At 34.3% G+C, this 22,887-nt stretch overlaps 1 protein-coding gene across 13 annotated transcripts in view; it reads right to left on the bottom strand.

Moving 5' to 3' along the window:
- NOL4 (nucleolar protein 4) overlaps positions 1-22,887 on the bottom strand; it is a 392,019-nt gene that overhangs the window by 77,860 nt on the left and 291,272 nt on the right. For 7 of the 13 annotated variants that reach the window (XM_037982413.2, XM_037982403.2, XM_007974314.3 and 4 more), the window contains one exon: positions 7,752-7,865. In XM_037982413.2, coding sequence (XP_037838341.1) covers positions 7,752-7,865 — 114 coding nt within the window. Of the gene's footprint in view, positions 1-7,751; positions 7,866-22,068; positions 22,261-22,887 lie in introns of all 13 variants that reach the window. The other 6 variants (XM_007974313.3, XM_037982402.2, XM_037982406.2 and 3 more) reach the window with 1 other exon arrangement.

Genomic DNA, 22,887 nt, shown 5'->3' with positions numbered 1-22,887 from the left:
CTTAGTAGCCATAATAGGATTATCAATTGGCCTAATTTCAATATTACTGTGTTTCAGGGAATCAGAAAGGCTGAAGAGAGAGGGACAGGGGGATGGCTGGTCGGTGGGGTGGTCAAAATACACATATTTATTAAGTTCTTTGTCTTAATTTTGCATGGTTCATGGTGTCCCAAAATAAGTACTATAGCAACATCAAAGATTACTGACCACAGATCACTATAGCAGATATAATCATGATGAAAAATTTGAAATATTGTGAGAGTTACCAAAATGTGACATAGAGACACACAGTAACCACATGCTGTTGGAAAAATGGTGCTGACAGACTTGCTCACGAGATTGTCACAAACCTTCAATGTGTAATAACTGCAATATCTGTGAAGCACAACAACGTGAAGTTCAATAAAATGAGGAATGCTTGCACTTAATTTTTCCTACATAGTATATTTTCTTCTGTGAATGAAAGTGTCATGTTGAAGCACATTGAGAAACTCAAAGATACAGGGGTTTCCCCCTAACACATGTATATAAGAGAGAAAAATGCCAGGAGTAAAGTAAAAAGCTGACGATGATTGAGAGTAAGTGTGAACTGGCAGGCCATAGAAATAAGTTTCAAGCCATATCTTGTTAATACCACAATGTCTAAATTTAAGAATAAAACTCTATTGAATGGTGTTGTTTTCAGTTAGGTATTTGTTAAAGTTTATAAATGTTATAAAAAGGACACAAAACTGCAGAATTAAATGTGAAAGAAAAGCTGTCTCTCATAAACTATGTCTTAATCATGGTGTGTTAGATAGTTTTTTTTTTTTTCAGGTCTGTATTAAAATTGCCCCCACGCTTATGTGGCTACATTTTCAACCTCTGCACCTGGAATTACATTTCTTTAATAATATTCCAACTCATTAGTACCCTAATAGAACAAGGAAAAATCATAAAGAGACACAGATGACAGTGAATTCACCTCTACTAAGGGAAAAGACAGTTGCGAGGAATTACTTAGAATCTTTAGAGTTACTAAATATTTTTAGGTCCTGAGCCATTGGGTTCATGCTGGTTAACTAGCAGTGATTTTATTATTATTATTATTTTTTGGTAAGTTAGTGACGTATAAGTTTTCAGTACTTTATTTTTCTTCTTCCTGACCTTTTATTACACCACAGGTAAGTAACATGCCATTTCCCCCTCACTCCACTGTGTTCTTTTCAACAGAGTCAAAGGTGTCACATCACAGTCAACCATTGGTTTCCCCTGTGCTTTGCTACTGCAAAATCTGTCACCCAGCATTCCTGCTTTGTCCTTCTAGGGCAGTAACTGCTGGGCTCCTGCTGGGGAAGCCCTTAACTGGTGGTTTGATATGATCTCTTCTATAGAACTACAAACTAATTTAACTGAAAGCACTAAGGGCAGAAAATATAACAAGGAAACCCTCACATTCTCCAGAAACTTTCTACCTTAATCAATCATCAAGCCTGTTAATACAATGTATGTCATCCCTCAAAACCAGCAAAAATCATACACTGATAGGAGATAAATCACCAACAAGTAACCGGTTCTAATCCCTCTTACTTTTTGCCTCTTTGTCTTCAAATGAAATGTAACCAATAACTATAAGATCTTTTTGTTTTTAAGGAAAAAGAAATAATTACTAAATAATAAAGATATAGAGAAAAGAACCCACAAATTTTGAGCTATGTCATAGAATTCTAAATGTGAAATCTCACTGCCCCTTTTGAATTGTCAAAGTGAAGAAGAATTTCCTAGATAACCTAAAAAACACAGATTTTATGTTAAATAAAGAAAAATGCTACATATGTATTCCAAACTGCATTGGGAATGGACTTTTGTGAAATCTGATTCCTGATGAGGCAGTAGGCTCCTGTCCTTGCCACTGGCTTGCTTCAGGGCTAAGGCTGCATAATAACAAGCTTCCTCTGAATTTTGGAACAAAATGGACATATGGAATAAAGTATTTAACACATCCATACCACCTTTCATGTTCATAGCTCAAAGAGCTTTATAAAATCCAATTAATTCATCGAGCTTCATAAACTCTGGAAGACATACACAATTACATCTCTACATGTGGCTAACCACTGGCAGCAAGCAGTCAGACAAGTGGCTTAACAGAAAGCCAATTTTGAGTGTTCATGTTTTGAACACTTGTGCACCTACAGAAAATTGGGGGCACAATGAAGAATCTCTGAGTCACTAGAAAATTCTAAGAATTTTGAGTTGGGTTAAGAATGTACACAGGAAGAGTGATCTCTTGCTAACATGCAAAAGAACTCTGATTCTCTCTAGTTGGGCAAAGGCGCGTTTGATCCAATTAATAGAGGGATCTCTGCCAATTACATGCTTTGGTAGGAAGTAGAATCACTTGGTAGAGGTTTCTGTGTGGCATGGCTAAAGAAATCTATAGGATTTATAGTAAGAAAAACTAGTTTATATACTTTTGAGATACTAATTACAAACACTAAATTAGTGTTTACAGTGCATAAACAGCTCTCCAGATGAAGTGAAGCACTTTGGGAAGTTTGTAGCCTTTTTTAGGCTGATATCCAAGCAAACCCTAGACTGCTAGTTATGGTAAAGTACAAAATCTTTGTAAATAAAGTAAACCATTTTCCAGAAGAAAACTGCACTGCCAAAACCTTATCAGCAGAGGCACAAATGATACAAGTCCTAAATGTTGTTCTAGGCTACGGGTTTCCCTCCATGAACATAACACATGAAAATGCATTATAGGATTGTGAAAAGATCTCAGGCATCAGTTTTATCTAATATAAACACATATTCTGGATTTTTTGTGCAGCTGGTGACCTTGCACAAATCATTTCACTTCTCTGGGCCTCAGTTTTTCTACAGGTAAATGAGAGTTATAGTATCTTTTCTCATGAGGTTGTTGAGAGTGGTAAATGAAACTGTATCTAGGAATTGCCCAATAGGTTTTTAGCATATCTTAGAGTTTAATTTTAAAAAAATGATTTCTTCATTTCCCCCCACAATTCCAAAGTTATTTGAACCCTTCTGGGTTTGAAAATAATATTTTTTTCCCACCAACCATGTAAAAGCATTGCTATTTCTCCACATCCTCTCCAGCACCTATTGTTTCCTGACTTTTTAATGATTGCCATTCTAACGGTTGTGAGATAATGGTTTTGATTTGCATTTCTCTAATGATCAGTGATGCTGAGCTTTTATTCATATGTTTGTTGGCCGTACAAATGTCTTCTTTTGAGAAGTGTCTGTTCATATCCTTTGCCCACTTTTTGATGTGGTTTTTTTTTCTTGTAAATTCATTTAAGTTCCTTGTGGATTCTGGATATTAGCCCTCTGTCAGATGGATAGAATGCAAAAATGTTCTCTCATTCTGTAGGTTGCCTATTCACTCTGACGATAGTTTCTTTTGCTGTGCAGAAGCTCTTTAGTTTAATTAGACGCCATTTGTCTATTTTGGCTTTTGTTGCCATTGTTTTTGGTGTTTTAGTCATGAAGTCTTTGCCCATGCCTATGTCCTGAATGGTATTGCCTAGGTTTTCTTCTAGGGTTTTTATGGTTTTAGGTCTTATGTTTAAGTCTCTAATCCATCTTGAGCAATTTCTGTATAAGGTGTTGTAAGGAAGGGGTCCAGTTTCAGCTTTCTGCATATGGTTAGCCAGTTTTCCCAACACCATTTATTAAATAAGGAATCCTTTCCTCATTGCTTGTTTTTGTCAGGTTTATCAAAGATCAGATGGTTGTTGATGTGTGGTATTATTTCTGAGACCTCCGCTCTGTTCCATTGGTCTATACATCTGTTTTGGTACCAGTACCATGCTGTTTTGGTTACTGTAGCCTTGTAGTATAGTTTGAAGTCAGGTAGCGTGACGCCTCTAGCTTTGTCCTTTTTGCTTAGGATTGTCTTAGCTATAAGGGCTCTTTGTTGGTTCCATATGAAGTTTAACGTAGTTTTCTCTAATTCTGTGAAGAAAGTCAATGGTAGCTTGATGGGGATAACGCTGAATCTATAAATTACTTTGGGCAGTATGACCATTTTCACAATATTGATTCTTCCAATCCATGGGCATGGAATGTTTTTCCATTTGTTTGTGTCCTCTCTTATTTCTTTGAGCAGTGGTTTGTAGATCTCCTTGAAGAGGTCTTTCACATCCCTTGTAAGTTGTATTCCTATGTATTTTATTCTCTTTATAGCAATTGTGAATGGGAGTTCACTCATGATTTGGATATGTCTGTCTGTTATTGGTGTATAGGGATGCTTGTGATTTTTGCACATTGATTTTATATCCTGAGACTTTGCTAAAGTTGCTTATCAGCTTAAGGAGATTTCGGGCTGAGACAATGGGAGTTTCGGAATATACAATCATGTCATCTGCAAAGAGACAATTTGACTTCTTCTCTTCCTATTTAAATACCCTTTCTTTCTTTCTCTTGCCTGATTGCCCTGGCCAGAACTTCCAATACTGTGTTGCATAGGAGTGGTAAGAGAGGGCATCCTTGTCTTGTGCTGGTTTTCAAAAGGAATGCTTCCAGTCTTTGCCCATTCAGAAGGATATGAACAGACACTTCTCAAAAGAAGACATTTATGCAGCCAATAAACATATGAAAAAAAGCTCATCATCACTGGTCATTAGAGAAATGCAAATCAAAACCACAATGAGATACCATCTCATGCCAGTTAGAATGGTGATCATTAAAAAGTCAGGAAACAATGGATGCTGGATAACATGTGAAGGAATAGGAAGGTTTTCACACTGTTGGTGGGACTGTAAATAAGTTCAACCATTGTGGAAGACAGTGTGGCGATTCCTCAAGGATCTAGAGCTAGAAATACCGTTTGACCCAGCAATCCCATTATTGGGTATATACTCAAAGGATTATAAATCATTCTACTATAAAGACACATCCACACATATGTTTATTGCAGCACTATTCACAATAGCAAAGACTTGGAACCCATCAAATGCCCATCAATTATAGACTGGATAAAGAAAATGTGGCACATATACACCCTGGAATACTATGCAGCCATATAAAATGATGAGTTCATGTCCTTTGCAGAGACATGGATGAAACTGGAGACCATCATTCTCAGCCAACTAACAGAAGAACAGAAAACCAAACATGCATGCTCTCACTCATAAGTGGGAGTTGAACAATGAGAACACATGGACACAGGAAGGGAACATCACACACCAGGGTCTGTCGGGGAGTCGGGGGCTAGGGGAGGGACAGCATTAGGAGAAATACCTAATGTAGATGATGGATTGAGGGGCACAGCAAACCACCACGGCACATGTATACCCATGTAACCTGCACGTTCTGCACATATATCGCAGAACTTAAAGTACCAAAAAAAAAAAAAAAAAAAAAAAAAAAAAGAAAAAGAAAAGAAAAGAAAAAAACAATGGGGAGAAAAAAAGAAAACAGTATTTTTTTAAATGTGGAGATATTATTGGGTATCTTCCATTCCCAGAAACAGAGCCTTGCAATAAATATATGAGGACATATAAAAAGGAGACAGTAGGGAGAGTAGGGCCAAGGACCACTGGTCCTCATTCATTCTAGTCCCTATTCCTGAGGCAGGAGTAAGAAGTCCCATTTTTAATTATTTTTAGAAGTTTTTCTTCAGTGGGTAGAAAGTCTATGAAGTAAATTTGAGCTCAATGTAAAGACCTTCAAAAACAATGATAAATCTCTGACAGTAGGAAAGAGTGTTAGTAAATAGCAGATCTTTAGTACCAGTGTGAGATTTGAGATACTAAAGCAAATAACAAATATATATTTAACAACATATAAACTTATGAAATACATAATGCTTTTATATGAGTTGACGTACAAAATCCTCACAATAGCTCTATGAATTGATATTTGTATCTCCCCTTTTACAGATTAGGCCCACGGTATTTAAGTGACTGGATCAAATATCACTTGATGACCAACTTTGGGGAATATCGTAGAGTGATATTATAGGTAGTATATAACATGAATAAGTCATTTAATTTTTATAACAACTCCACATATGATTAAAACTATACAGGGATATTCTAGAATGTAGACTAGGTGGGATATATAGCTAGACAACAACCAGGAGAGCCCTTTCAATCCCAGAATTCTACGTTCCCAATTTCTAGAGCTAGCATCTGTTCTCAAATGGACTTTGACTTTGAAACTCTAATACCTTAGGTAGTGTCATTAATGCTTCTTTCTAGTTAACTGACATCCATCCAATGACAAAACACTAGACATCAAAGTCTTTTCTATACTGAATTTATTGATGCTTGCTATGCACCAGGCAAAATGCTAAGTACATAACATGAATCTGTCATTTAAAGTTCTCAGAATGACTTCAAAGGATGAGTACTGTTATTGCTGTCTTTCATACGGAGAAACCAAAGCACACAGAACTGGAATAGCTTGCTGAAGTTTGCACAATTAGAAAAGATAGAGATGAGATTCAAAACCAGATCTCTTTAGTTTCAGAATGTGCTCCCCTAATCACTATGCCAGATGGTATTATACATCGTGTTATAACTCATTGTATAAGATACATTTTATAGATATAACAATAATAAAACTCTCAACAGAGGGCACACATATATGAATCAATACTGGTGGCACGATTAGCACATTTTAAATTGACTTTTTACATGGTTTTTATCTGAGACTAATACTGTATTTTTCATTTAACTGAAGGCTTCATCTTTTGTGGCATTTAGAATTATTAGCACATGACATTTTAATAATAAACACATCAAATCAAAGCTCATATCATTCTGAAACACGTTAAAGTATTCTAAGCCTGAAATGAAAAAACTTTTTTGCTTTTTTCTTTGAAGTCCACTAGCTTACTGTAGAATCAAAATTGAACTAACTTACTTTAGTCTTGACTCACCTCATCCTCAATTAGCAATATAAAACATATGATTCATTTGTTGTAAAAATAATTTACAAATGAAAATGTGGCAAACTTTTATGCAGAATATTTAGTATATCACATGACAATTTAGATTTTTACTACGGATACTTGAGAAAGGGGGTAGACAGAAAAAAGAGAAAGACATTTCTGGGATAAGAAAGAGAAACAGAAATATAGAGATAACCCAAGGGAAAGACTGAGGGAAACACCAGTGAGCATAACACAAAAAGTACAAACATCTCCAATACACAGATGCCTTAGAAAAAAGATACTGAAACATGACATGCAATTGGCATATAATAAATGATTAATTAATGAGAGAGTAAATCTAAGACATGAATTTTCATTATGTATATCCTCATTTTTTGACTTTCTACTCTTTCAAAGTTGTGTTGTACTGTCACCACCCTTGGCATCATGTATTGGCATGTGGTAGTAGACCAGAGGAAATTAAAGAGAGGTTGGTTCATTTTCATTCAAAATGAACACAATCAAGTCACTCTCATAAGTCATGAGGTAAATTTACAAAGGTGTTGGAAATGATCAGTTAGAACCTCTTAATAAGTAATTGATCTTTAAATTGGATACTAAACAGAATTATAACTCATTAGTTTTGCTATTCATTTTTGCCACAGAAACATTTTGTTCTTTGACCTTCATTCATCACAGGAACACATGTTTTCAATTTTAAATTCATATCCTAAAGACACAAAAACTAGATATCTGTGTACTTTAAATCCATTCAAGAGCTTTTACTCTTCAACATTAATCAAATTAAATGAACTGCATTTGCTATAGCTGGTGTTCACCAGACTTCAAGATGCCTCAGTACCTGCTGTCTCTCCAGACGCATCCTCTTGGCGGCATTTCTACTCTCACTCTCACAAGCTGAAGCCAAGATACTCTCTGCAACTGCTGAAGTAAGGTGGGAAGGAATAGGTCGAGACTAAAAAAAAACAAAAAAAGAGAAAAGTATGAAAAAAATTATTAACAGTATCATTAACAGGCCAATGCTATTCTCAGAAGAGCTCTCAGGATCATCAACACGTGCAGGAGTATCCATTTATTTCAACTGAACTTATTTCAATAGAAAGAGGAAATGGAAATTGTAAAGATGAAAAATGAAAGCTAGTTAGAGATTAAGGCTATCGTTGCTACACAGATCCATCATTCATTCCCACAGATCCACTGTCACAAGTATCTAGCCTGAGCCATGGAGCTGGAGTTTGAACAGGCAGTGGCAAAACTGCTAACTGGATTTTGCAAATAAAACAAGGTCTTTAATTCTACTATAACATATGACATGCACAAAAAAACGAAACAAAAACAAGTGACAGGGCTGAAACAGAGTTTTAAAAAACCTAATAGACACTCAGACCATGTCAAATAATCTTAATATGAAATATTATGAATATTTACACTCTAAATTGTGACCCAATTGATGTGATTAAAATGCTTTTAAATATAAATAAAAACTAAAAAGTCAGCCCTACAATGATTTTAATATATTAAAGGTTTAGTGCTTTAGATGTTAGATATGTTTGCCTACGTGTACATACATGTTTTGTTTTACTTATAAAATATGAGCTGATATTTCATAGATACATGTTGAAACCCATCTTCTATGTAGCCCATATAGAAAGTAATTAATTCTCCAACTAATTTCATAATTAACTGTAAATTGTTTGCAGCTCTCAATATCATTTGTGATAACCATAACAAATATTATGATTTTCATTCTTTTTTCCATAATTACATGCAAAGTCATCCAACTGAATGATGAAGTACTTAATGATATAGAACAGTTTTTTAAAGTAAAATAAGCAAATGATAGATAAGAAATAACAAAACTAAACCAAATGAGGTAGTAAAATAATGTGAAATTATGAAATAAATATATCTTTTGGGAATATAGCATATATAGTATATGCCACCTTGGGGTTTTCAAAGCCTCAGACTAAAATATGTGTGAATGCTGTTAGAAGCCTGAACTAATTGAGACCTTTTGAATTTTTTTCTAAAGGAATTGAAACGTGGCTTTTTTATACATGACTCATTTTACCAACTCTGGTATGTACAGCGTGTCTCAGCAAATTGAACACAGGGTTTACATCTAAAATAATATTCTAGAACAGCTAAATTCAGACCATACCATTTTAACAGACACTCCATAGTTAAATTTGTACAGTGTAGACAGAGACCAGGCTCTGACCTTGGGTGAACTAGGAAGCAATTTCTGCAACTGCCTTAGCAGACTTCCTCACTACTTCCCCTCCAAAGTAGCCTCTGGAGGCGAAAGGTAGGAAAGGTATAGAGTACATTCTCCTCTGCTAACCCCATGGGACATCTCAAATGATGGTTATACAACTTTGACAATAAAGCAGTAGGATATTTGGAATGTTATTTTTACAAAAAAGAAGAAAAGAGGTCCATTTGTGGCAGGAAAATAATGCAATGTCAGCATTTTTGAGAAGGAAATTAGAAAGCCAGGACTGTGCATTTGTAATAGAAAAGAGGGTCAAATGAGGCAAACCTAAAATAAACTGTCATAAAGATGTAAGCATAATTTCAAAACTCACATTGCTTCTTCGTTTCATTCTCTACTTCACTGAGTATAAATAAAATATTGTAGTCTAAAGCCAAATAAATTAAGCTATAAAATCAGTCTCATTAAACAATGGTCACTCCCTGGCTCAAAAATGTAATCCAACTACATGGGAATTAGATACTCACTGATACCTTTCTTGATTGAGCTAATTTTTGAGGAAAAGGTGTTATAGGAAAAATGGGAATAAGAACATTACATTATGAAAAAATAAAACAAATTATTTGATTGTAGTTAGCACTATTCAAATAGGAGCGAGAGTTTATACCTTTATAAACTATATTATTAGATCATTTGTTTCCATGGATGAAATTAAGACAATCTAAATAAAATGTCAGCAACCTTCCTTTTCTTAATCCAATTATTGAGAGCCACATGGGATTCAGAAGACATATTTCAGTTCTTCATTACCTCGATTTTTCTTTTTTTTTTTTTTGCTATCACCATTAAAAATTAGGAATATATAAAGCTATAGAATTTTAATAAATTATATTGTATCAATAGGCACACAAGTAACTTAAATGCATAAAAGTTTGTTTAATAGGGAGAACATAATTATCCCTTCAATTAAAATTATTTCATAGCATTTTCTTTCAAATTCTTAATAATTTTTATAAACAACTCTTACTACTCAACTTCTACTAAAGCAGTAAAAGTTGTTATGCCTAGTAATTTATGTAATTTCCTTTACAGAAAAGGTGATAGGGAGAATTAGATCTTCCCTAGATGTGTGAAATCAGTTTTCTCAAAAACTAGAGTAATGTCCTGGCTAGATACATTTTAAGGTCATGTGATAACCTAATATTTAAAAATCAATTTCAAGATAAAGCAACCATGTACACACTATCCTATTGAGTGGAAAAAATAAGTAGAATCAAAGATGCATGATTCAATACTTCCCACAGGTAAATAGTATAATTTTGAAAATAGATTTGTACTGAGTTTATTGTAGGATCATAAATTGACAACTCTCAATGGCCATAAAAGTCATCCAGTACAAGTTTCTTCTCAACTTTGAAGAACTGAAATGTAGGTAGATTAAGTAATTGCAAAAGGACAAACTGAGCTAGATCCAGAACTCAGGTTTCATGGCTCCCAATTTTCAACTCTCACTTTCCTAAATTCTGTTCTATATTTAGTACTCTTACATACTTTGTCATTAATAAAACAAAAAATTCTTTAAAAAATCCTTATATATAAACCATTGTTTTCAACTAAAAAAATAAGCAGAACAAAGGTAGCCATTTACATGAATGCATTACAATCATCCTTAACTCAAGCTCTTTGGAGAAAAAGGCAGAATAAATCATGAAATCTGTATTACAATCTAAAAATTATATTTGAAATGTATTTTTGCAGAGAATGTACTATATCTCAATAATGTGTACCTCCAAATAGAAATCCAGTACCATCCTAATTTTTAGATAAATGTTAATAATATCTAACTCCTATTGAGTGCTTAGGACATTCAGCTATTAATACCAAAAGCTTAAATTTATTATCAAATTTAATCTCCTAAACAATCTTTGAGAAAAGTACTTATATTACTCATATTTTAGATAAACTACATTGAAGTTCTGAGAGATTATGCAACTTGCTCACAATTATGTAGTGATGTATGTGGAAATACCTGAATTCAAATCTAAGTCTGCTGATGAATTGGGAGTTATAATCCCTAGTAAACTACTATTCGCATTTTACAACAAAGTCCCCAGTGAGTTTAAATAAATCTATAATTCTTAAATACTACACATTCCTGTAAGGGAATTCAATCACAGCTAACCACACACGGCATTTAGCAAAGAATATATCAGGATCTTCCTAGCATTCTTCACTTAAATGGTTGAAGTTCTTTAATATATTGTCCTATAAATTCTATAAATTACAAAATTTACAATCTTCATTAATAGCACAAAGACAAAAATGTAACTTATCTAAGTTATGTCACAAATTCTTAACTGATTGAATCTGAATTCATACAATTGTAATGTTTATACAGCCAGAGGTGTCAATAATACTATACATGAACCATAATAAAGCTTAATTTCATGCCCAAAATGAGAATACAGGAGCCAGGCAGAGAAGTTCTTTCCCTCATGTGAGGTAATCATGCTAAAAATATCTTTGCTTCTAATATTAATGAGTCAATAATAAATGCCAATACTCTCCAATACACACAGGCTCAAGTGTGCAGCATTTGGTTATAAGATATTAAAGACGAAAGTTTTAAAAAATTTCTCTATAATTTGGCTTCTATCCACTTAACAACTCAAAAGTACTAATATCAAGATAGTGAGAAGGAAATTAATCAATTTTTCTCTTTATAAAAGGAATTATGTTACAGAGAAATTTAAAACTGTGTTTAGTACGTGCTCTGAGAATCATCTCCTGCTGAACTTTCCTTTCCATCATTACATTTGACAGTTGAGGGCTTATTCTAATGTCACCACAGTATTGTCTTTCTAAAACATAATTAGCAGTGTGTTAGGGGATATGGTCATACATTTCACCAGGAATGAGATTGAAAATTCCCTCTTACATTTGTAAAAGTGGCCATAAAACACAAAGCTTCCATGTAATAATTGGAGATAGGAATATTTTGATGCAAAGACCAAACGCAATTAATTCAATAGATAACTTATGAAAATAACACCTCCTCTGGCTGAAGATAGCTCAGTAAATACATATACTATTTGATATCTATCTCTCTATCTTAGAATATTTAAAATAATAGTTAACAATGGATATAATTATACACTTTACATGATCTATACCTGGATTGGGAATATTTATTACATATTTGTATGTACATATTACATACATTACTTCCCTGTATATAACATAATGGTACCTACCCTCATTAATTATCTCTTCATAATTAACTGACATTCTAACTGGGATCTGAGTTGATCTTTCTCTAGCACTGTTCTTATTGTAATAATTAGCTATGCTCAAATCAATAGCAGTTGTGTCATTAAACAGATGGCTAAACCGTCACATGGAGATTTTGGAGTTTAAAAAGTCACATTTTAATTGGGGCTTAAGATGTAATTGCTGTTGGCAAGATGTGAATGTGTCTTTTCTTATATATGTTGGTAAAATGTACCGTCACACCAACAAACTATTCCATTTTTGTGGGTCTTAAAACTCTACATGAAATAACTTTTAGAGTCCTCTGAACTTCAACTGTACATTTAGGATGCCACAGGATTTTTGCAATTATAAAAAAGTACAAAGAAATTTAAGAATGTCAGGTTTTGGTCATGGGTTAATGTGGTGACGCTCTCACACTCCACAGTTTAAGTGAAGCTTAATCAAGTTATTAGTTAAGGCCAGACTGGGAGCAACTGTGACATCTACCCAAGGTTGTAAGTAGAATGAGAGCTTTGAAGACAACTAAACAATTCAGCAGTCAGAGTTTAGGTAATGTGCTGAATTAAGATTATTCCTCCTAATCTTGTTACTTTATAAAACACATTATTAAGAATTCTGTAATTTGGATGGTATGCACACATTATCTCCCCCAAGTGGCATATCTATACTTAAAGGCATCATCGTTCAGGCTATATACATATATAAAGTTTCATGTTCTAAGAGATTCCTTCTATTAAGCAGGTGGTTTCATTCTTATACATCAGTGGAATAGAGATAGTTTGCAACTAAGTCATACTGAACTGAATATTATTCTATCACCAGTTACTTGCTATGTGACCATTTTTGCAATTTAATCTGCATCTCAGTCATTCTGCTAGGTATTATTAATTTTATTCTTTTTTTTTTTTTTTTTTTTTTTTTGAGACGGAGTCTCGCTCTGTCGCCCAGGCTGGAGTGCAGTGGCCGGATCTCAGCTCACTGCAAACTCCGCCTCCCGGGTTCACACCATTCTCCTGCCTCAGCCTCCCAAGTAGCTGGGACTACAGGCGCCCGCCACCTCGCCTGGCTAGTTTTTTGTATTTTTTAGTAGAGACGGGGTTTCACCGTGTTCACCAGGATGGTCTCGATCTCCTGACCTCGTGATCCGCCCATCTCGGCCTCCCAAAGTGCTGGGATTACAGGCTTGAGCCACCGCGCCCGGTCAATTTTATTCTTATAAATGACAAAACTGAGGTTCAGTCAGAAAATTATAAATAAGGAAAATAATCTCCACATTATGCAGTAGTTTTTAGAAGTCCATGTGAAATGCACATAAAATCACTAGCATATTTTATAAGTACTTTTTATCTAACAGGAACTGTTGCCAGGTTTAGAGATCTGAAGATATCAGTATGGTCTCTGCCATCATATAGCTTACTTGACAAGTTGGTACAATGCCTAGCACATAGGTTATAACTTTATAATGTACATGGAAGTGCATTATTAAAAGTGGATTTAGTAAAGACAACCTTTTGTGAGTAATTCTGAAGCTCTAATACGATATAAACTTAAAATATTTTTCAAAAGCTTGGGTTAAACTCAACTGGCAGAAAAAAAAACTGATAAATGAATGCCTAAGGTTTTACTTTTTCCTAATTTCTGTGAATATGCATATGTTTTGCTGCAGAAATACTAATATATTTGTATATGTGATGTTTTTCTAGGCCCCATTATGGGTGTTATGCAACAAACCTAGTATGTACTCTGTGATATCCCAAAATTGAAAAGTTCTGAATTCCAAACCATAGATAATCCAAGATTTCAGATAAACTGGTGAATGCAAACTAAAATAGTAGTTCAACTGTCCTTATTTCATTCCACATGGTTTTAATGGAAGTAATAAGGAAAGTTCCTTCCTCAATTAACCCTGGCCACCTGAGTTCATCCTGGGCAATCAGGGCACTCAATACTTTGTTTCCAATGACTGATCCAAGAAGGTGGACATATAATCCAAATAGGGCCAAGCAAAGTTCTTTCCTGGGAACTGAGACCTGGAGTTGGAGGATTGCTCTTGGGTTGTGGGTTTTAAGAATGGAGGCCTAGAACTGCTGGTGGCAACGTTTCCAAACAGGTAGCAAGAAGTTGTCGAAGATGTAAATCAATACACAAGAGAAGCATAATTAAGAAAAAGGAGAGCAGCAAACCCCTGACATTGGAGCCCATGGATCCACTATATGTAAATTCTTGAACTTTCTAGTTGTTTGAGAAAATTCTCTTGACTAAAAGGGGTTTGAAAGTGTGTTTTAACAGAAGTGGAATATAAGCTAATTAAAATTCGTCTAGGCTTTGATTAGAAATATTTCATTTATGAATTAATGATCTGTGACTTGGCCTTATTTTTAGAATATTATTGGCCATTAATAACGATCTTTTATGAAAACATGGGGAATTAATAAGTCCTCTAGTTGAAGACTTAGAAACACAGTTTAGTTAATATCAGCTGACACCTCTGATCAAGACACAGGATCAACTAAAGTATCAACTGAAGTAACATGCTTTCATTTTAACTATACGATCCTTTATTTTAAATATATAAAATATATTTTGTATATCCTATATACACTGTATATATTCTGAAAGTTGAGTGTTATATATACTTACAATTACTGTACATTATGATGTAGTTTTCCTAATTATTTATTTGTGAAACTAAAAGTGTATACCAATTCCATTCATATAATTAATATAACTACTTATTCCCACTAATTGCTAAATAGATTTAAATTTTTTTAATGTATCCTTTCTTGGCCTTTTGGTTAAGATCAAGTGTAAATTTTTTAACATTTTAATAGTTTAAAAATAGTTAAAATTAAACGTTATATAACCATTTTCTTTTGCGGAAAAAACTCGCTAAAGATTTAAAATATATTATGCTACATTTTCAGTTAGTAGTAGTTTTTAAAATTAAAATACCAATTGCAAGATACTATGAAACTCGTATCACACAATAAAAATTATCTTATCTCTCAATTTCTACCACAAAGAAGCACATTAGTAAATATCCATCCAGTCACTCAATCTTTCATTCAGCAATTTTAATTCAGTTGAATTCAACATGAATTGGGCAACTTTCATGAGCAACTACTTGTATTATATAAGACATTGTGGGTGATACAGAGATGAACAAGTTAAGAAGCGTAGTACTCAAGGAACATAATTTCTTCTTGAAGAGCTTAGGCCCATATATATAGATAACAGCAATATAAGACAAGATAAAACTACAAAAGATGTACCACAAAGTACAATTTGCACATAGAAGAAAGAAAGATTTGAGGCTGCTGTTAGCTAGCAGTGAGGATTAAACAGATAAAGACCTAGTTGATTTAGTCCTTCAAGTAGCTCAACACATTGAGACAGTACGGGTTTCCCAGGAAAGGGAACTGTGAAATTCAGTTTCAGATTAAACTGCATTTTATCGTGTTTCTCACATGCAACAGGTACCACACTAGGTGTACCAGGTACTGTCCTAGGAGTTTTTACATTTGTTATTTCGAGTGCTTTTGGTTTTCATCTTTAGGATAAGAGCTATTATTTCCATTTTTCTTTTCCAGAGTGAGACCACAGCTCGGAGATAGAAAATCCACAAGCAGCAACTGGAAAAGCATAGACAAGAACCAAAGTTCACTGACTACCAAATCCAGGTGTTTTTCTTCAGACGCTCACCAATGCTGCCAATTTTTTTTTATTATTTCCTTTTGGATTCAGTTTCCTTCTTCTTGGATTATAGAAGCATTCCTTTGGAATCAGTCAGGTTGTATGAGTAGTAGCCTCAGAAATTATCTTAAGTATTTCTTTCCCCCTCACTCTGAAAGTAGAGCTGAGCTGCACATTGATTTGTGAATTACAAGTAGTTTCTCTTGAAGACTTTTTTTCTTAGTACTTTGAAGAAATTGTTCAGGCTGGTTTTCAGTTGTAGGTAATGTGTTGTTTCTTTCTGGTACATTTAAGAATTTATTTGCTTTTCTGTGGTTTTATTATAATATCCATAGGTATGAGTTTGTTTTTTTCTTTAATGTATACTGTTTAGGACTAATCTACTTATCTGTTATGAGGATTGAGGTCCAATCAATTCTGAAAAATTCTTCATCATTATCTTTTTCAATTTGTCTCTTTATTCTAATTTCTCCTCTGGAATGCCTGTTAAATCTGTTTTTATCATTCTCTTCTCCACCTTAATTTATTTTTCATATTTAACTTCTCTTTTTTTCCTGTGGGTAACTTGCATACTTCTGTGTTCCAGTTTACTTTCTCCTTGGCTGAATATTATATTCTACTTAACTCATTTAGTAAAAGGTTTTAATTTCAATGCTTATAATGTCTGTCATGTTTATTCCTGAAAGTTGTATTAGGATATTTCTTAATTCCCCTTTCATAGACAGGAAAATAGAGGACAAGCCTTTCTTGAGCCCAGCTTTACAAACATTTCTCAGTTTATGTGCCTATCTAGTTACAAACTAAAATGCGTGTATCCTGAACCTGGGTGGACATTCATACCCCAGCCCTAATCTGTCTGGGTCTACATTTACTTTTTCTATCTTTCTAAGTTGTTAACCAATCCAAAGGGCTTACAATTCTTGCTAAGAGTTTCCTATTCATTTCAGGTACCTGGAAATTTCCTTTTCTTTCTTTTGAGCTTAACTGAATATTTTTTAAATTGTTATGTTTTATTCAGGGTTTGTATATGTTTGTGGTGGGAAGCTGGTTGGCATGTGTGTATGCGAAGAGAACATACCCCATTAGGCTCAGGTCAACATCTTGCTTAAAGCAATAGATGCAGTGATAAGTAGCTTTGAAAAATACATTGGCTATATTCTTTACAACCCAATTATTCTTCAATTTTAATGCATTTAGTAAAAAATGAGCAAAGGGTACCCATAATCCCTGAGTCATAAAAAATTAGTGAACCAAGAGACAACCCATTGAAAGAAGGAGCAGCAGTCTCAAATGATGAACTATGAAAGGAAATAATCTGAACATACTAGAAGAATAGGTAGAAAGGCACCATATTATATGCTATACATATACACACATGATCACATATAATACCCCAGTATCCCTATCCTTTAGAAGAGACTCAGAAACACTACGCTTGTACAGGAATTGAACTAAGCAAGGAATTGAAGCTAGGTCTCTCGGTTTCAAAAGGTCGTATGCTAAAACATTATAGAAAGAAATATGAAATTTGTTCTAAGATGACAGAGTTTCACACTTATCAAAGGCAAAATTGAGGAAGACTGCCCTAGGGGCAAAGGTAGATTTATCATAAAGTCAATAAAGTGAGGCACAGGATGCCGCAACTGGATGAGCCTCTTGAGTGCTGGAGTTCCTGGATGTTGTAAGCATTCTAGATAGGAAGGGAAAGCCACTTTAAAATCCGGAAGCATTTATATGTAAGTATGTCTGAAAATTGCCTAACAAGATGTTAGAAGAAAAGTGTTTTAATCTTCAAGATTTCAGTGGTTTCTAAATTTTTTTGTGCATTATAATTTTAAACTGCAAATACACATTCATTTTATCTACCTATTTTTTTGCTCATAATTGTGTACTACTTTTCTTTTCAAAAAGATCTCAAGTCATGTAATCTTCAGGTTTTGCAAACCCTATTTCTGCCTCTGCCTAGGCATAGTGTGTGTGAAGATTGTAAGAGGAAAGTAGGGAGTTGAGTTAGAAGGATTATGCAAGAGTATAGATATGAGGTGTGAAAGACTAGAACTAAAATAATAGCACATAAAAGCAGAAACTGTAATATTTATTTGGGAAACAGAGTAAAGGAGGAATAAGCAGAATTCATTAAGTGGTAGGATACAAGACACAAAAGTAGTCAAATCTCATCCTACACTTTTGAGCAATGGTAAAAATAACAATATAGTGCTATTAACAGTAGGCAAGTCAAGAGGAATTTACTGGTGGCTTGATAAGTGAGGTGGAATATCAGTGGAGAAGATAGGTGCTGGAGAATATAAATAGTTCAGTGTAATATAATTATTGCCCTAGTGTCTGGCTGACATTTGGAAGGAAATACCAAAGATTTGTATATTTTGGGTATTGTGCTTTGAGAACAGGATACTGTACACAAGGGCAGACATTTGCAATTGTGGTTAGGGTGATATACAGTATGTGGCTGAACACAGAACGGTTGGAACTGCCCAAAAGCAGGTAAGAGTAAATAAGGAGGAAGAGAAACAGCAAGCTTCAAGAAAATGAGCATACTTTAGTTGAATATGCAATCTCTGAGTTTTGCGCAAAGGTGGTCATGTGATCTTTATAAGAACTAATTGAGTAGAGTCATCCTTTGGTATCTCTGTAGGACTAGCTCTAGCACCTCTGAGGATGCTCAAGTCCATTACATAAAATGGCATAGTATTTGCTTATTACCCAGGCACGCTGTCCCGTATACTTTAAATTATGTCTAGCTTACTTATAAATCTTAATACAATGTGAATGACATGTAAATAGCTGTTATACTGTATTGTCAAAGGAATGATGACAAGTAAAAAATGTCTATACATGTTCAATACAGGCACAATCCCCTTAATTTTTTGCCGTATATTTTTCAAACAGTTGATTGAATCCACAGATGAAGACTCTGGAGATCTGTAGAGCTGACTACACAGTGGTGAGAACCACAGTCTGAATAATCTGAATGTGAGGGAGTACTGAAGGATTTGGTGGTAATAGGTATAATCTGCGAGTATAAAATGCTCTTTTGAGAAACCTGACAAAGAAAGATGAACTCAGATTGTAGAAGAAGAATAAGAGATGTAACTTTTTTTTGGTATCTGAGAACTATTTTTTTTTTTTTTTTTTTTGGAGAAAGGGATTAAATGTTCCTCTCATTGAAAAGGGAAAACTGAACATATAAAAGAGTAGGGGTGGTTGATGGAGCAATGTTCTGAAGAAGGCAGAATTATATGGTGGCAGAGATGCAAGGTTTATTTATCCAGGGCAAATAAGAACAAGAGTTTTCCTCTGTAAAGTCACCAGAGAATACGTGAGTGAGAACATTTAGAAAGTTTTGAAATTTTTAATATTGCTTTTTCAGGCTCTTGGAGTGATTACTAAGATCAAGGTATATTCATGCTAATAAAGACTGAGGTGAAAGAGAGATCCAGATCCCTGAAGTGGAAAAGGTAAAAGAACTGTGAATCAACTTAGATATCAAAATTAATAAGGAGGATATTATAGGATGCAATTAAAAATAGATATTATAAATAAAGATCTTAGAGAATGTGAATGTAACCTGGGGGATGGTAAATGACAACTATAAGAAAGAGGGCAAGAGTTAGTACAAAGAGCAAGTGGAAAATTCAAACAAAATGTGTTTGCTAATTAGCATCAATTAGGTTAATTGGTGACAAAGAGAGACAGACACATAGTTATACTCATGTGGTATGAAGAATTAATAGCTACACAGGTATTATAAAGTTTTTATCAAGATCTTATATGAAAGGCTAGGTATATTTTTGATATAATTTTTAGTTTAAAGAATCACTTAATTCATTTTTACAATATCTCTATTTGTTAAAAAGTTAATAGCAAGTGTCACTGTAGCTATTCCAATACTTATGATATCAGGGAAACTATGTATTGAAAACAACATCTGGTACCTCTCCTGTGAGCTGTGTTAGACAAATAGAAGCAAATGATCGAAAAGTTAAATCCTCTAAAAATACATATTATTTCCTAAACATGAAAGGCTTGCTTTCTGGTGTTTTCATAATTAGATTATTTATTTATTTGTTTCTCAATGTGTATCTCCTTTTTTCATTAAAAAATATCAAATCCACCAAGGAAAGCTGTCTCCACCAAGATAAATTAAACAGAAAGAAAATGGAGAGAGTTTGGCTCTGAACTCCCTGGCAGTAAGGCACAAAAGTGAATATATTAAGGTTCATAGACCCAGTGTTGAGAGCAGGTGAAAGCATTCTATTTCCTCAGGAGAAATAATAATAATTATTATTATTATTATTGCATTAAATTCTAGAAGAAACTTCTGAAATCAAGTTTTCTGTCATGGACATTTAGCAGCCTAGTAAACAATGACCTTGACAATACAAAAATTAGCATGAGATTTATTTCTACGAGGGAAAAGAGTCAGTTGCATAATATTGAAGGCAATTAACTAGGTAATTTTTTGATAGATTGAGATTGTTAAATTTAAATATCTAGGCTATTTGGTTTAACTTGGTACAGTGGCAAAACTTGGGATACAAGAGGAGCAAAGCGCTAAAAGTCTCCTATGTCTTCCCTAAATATTGTCATTTGAGTTTTACAGAAATACATGTATGCGTCTTGGCGAAAGAGTCTCATAATGCAAATTCAAGAAACAAAAAAGAGAAATCACGTCACTTATTGGAGATGATACTCATACTCAGTATGGGCCAACCCTACCTTGTTCATAAAGCTGTGCTTTTTATGGCCTTTTCTATCACTGTGAATTTAAGATCAGGACACCTTCTGGAACAATAAATATTCTTCAGAGAAATTGCTGAATTTGAGCATCAAAACCACACAACAGACTCAATAACAACTTGATATATTTATCTACCTATTAATTTAATGTTTACTTAACTCACTGGGTTTTTAAAATCTAATGAAAATGAAGACAGTATTTACTGATCAAACATTAGATTTATTAGATTTATTTTTCATAAAGAATGGCCTTTTATGTCCAACTCTGGAGATGTTATGATTTGAGATAATTGGTACAGACATACTCTGAAACCTCTCTTATGTACACCAATTCTACCCGATCACACCTAATTAGATTCACAGATCACAAACACTAACAGCCTAGGCTTTTATGGCACCTTCTCAGATAAGATGAGAAAAAAATGATTTCACAAGGTTTTGAAACTGTTCACATACATAAGAAATAAGAAAATGGGAAAGGCATACATTGTAAATGTGTGCATTATTTCTAGATGTAACAAGTAGAGCAAAGTGAAATAGAATAAAGTTTAAAAATCATTGATTTCTAATCTCTATCCTGTCAAGTAATCTAATGTCAACATAATCTCATCTGTCTATAATGTCTACCTGAATATGAAAGCTCTTGGTACCATCCACCAGCACACAAATAAACATATCCAGTACAACAAATCCTTATATTTCACCTAAGCATTTTCATTCTCTGCTCTTTGCTTTCAAAGCCTGCAATTTGTTAACCATTGATATGAAAACGGTATTCCTTAGGTGGATCCATCTCTTTTCTTTTGATTTAGAGAATGCCATTCTTACATGCCATCTCAAGCAGTGACTGGTGCTTCAGTTCACAACTTAAATAACCTCATGCCCACTTTAGTAGTGACAGAAAGAAAACAAATATGAATGAGATGCTGGTTCTCACTGGTGTTTACTCATATCACCTTCATTTTCTGTGACATGGTACCACGTGGTTCTGTGAGCACTGGACTCACAAGATATTCCTCATTAAATAAACAAAGGGAATAAATACTTCAGGAAGATGAAAAGGAGAAGGGGAAAAAACAAACGAGCAAACAAAAACCCCTTTGACCTGACATTATGGAAAAAAAATAAAAAAAGACACTAAGATGGAAAAAAAATAGTGTCATGGTTTACATGTGGGATTTTGATGGAGTCTAGGGCTGTGTTTTAATTCAAAACTCACCATCTCAAAACCACTTCTTTTCATCCGCCTGCAGGACTTGAGGTAAGTACGTATACGTTTTCTGGCACGCTCTTGATACTCAGGGAATTGTCGCCTGCATGAGTCAATGATAGCCTGGATCTTTTCTTTGGGCTGCTTAGAGATTGGGACCATTCGGTCCAAGTTTTCATCTACAAACAGCCTGACAAACATCTGTTGGCAAGAGGGAGACAGAGGAGAAGGGTTTGGAGGGCTGCTCTCTTCTGTTCCTAGCTTCCTGTCTTGATTACCGATAGGAAAATACTGTTTTCTGGTTTATGCACTGGAGAACTTTGCAATGGAAAGCCAGAAATTTTAAGCAAACACTCTTTAAAGACTTTCTAAATGGTTGGATTAAAAAATAGAGAGAGAAAAAGAGAGAGAAAGGCAGACAGACAGACAAACATACAGAAAAGAATAGACTATCGTGTAGAAAAAAATCAGGAAATAACAGTAGACTGTGACAATTGAGCACCCCATTACATTCTCTATTAATGATGAATACGACTGTTACATTGCTACACTGCACAGTGGAGTAATCTCTGAAATCAAACAACTGACTCTTTTGTCATGCATAATTAGATAAGCTAGGAAAGCAAAAGAAATAACAGATGACGGGCGTACTCTTCCGAGGACTAAGCTGAGGCCCCCTCCATCCACTAGGTAAACATGCATACTCACACAACACAACTCCAGTTTTCAGCTCACATTTGGCTTTAAAATTCTAAACAAAACACAGCAATTCTGGTGTCTGGTTGGCAAAGAGTGTTTCATGTACTTTTTAAATCCTTCTGTAAATTA

Source organism: Chlorocebus sabaeus, chromosome 18 (assembly GCF_047675955.1).
Source record: "Chlorocebus sabaeus isolate Y175 chromosome 18, mChlSab1.0.hap1, whole genome shotgun sequence".
NCBI lineage: Eukaryota > Metazoa > Chordata > Mammalia > Primates > Cercopithecidae > Chlorocebus > Chlorocebus sabaeus.
The sequence above is the reverse complement of the archived record's forward strand: the minus strand, read 5'-3'. Positions and strand labels throughout refer to the sequence as shown.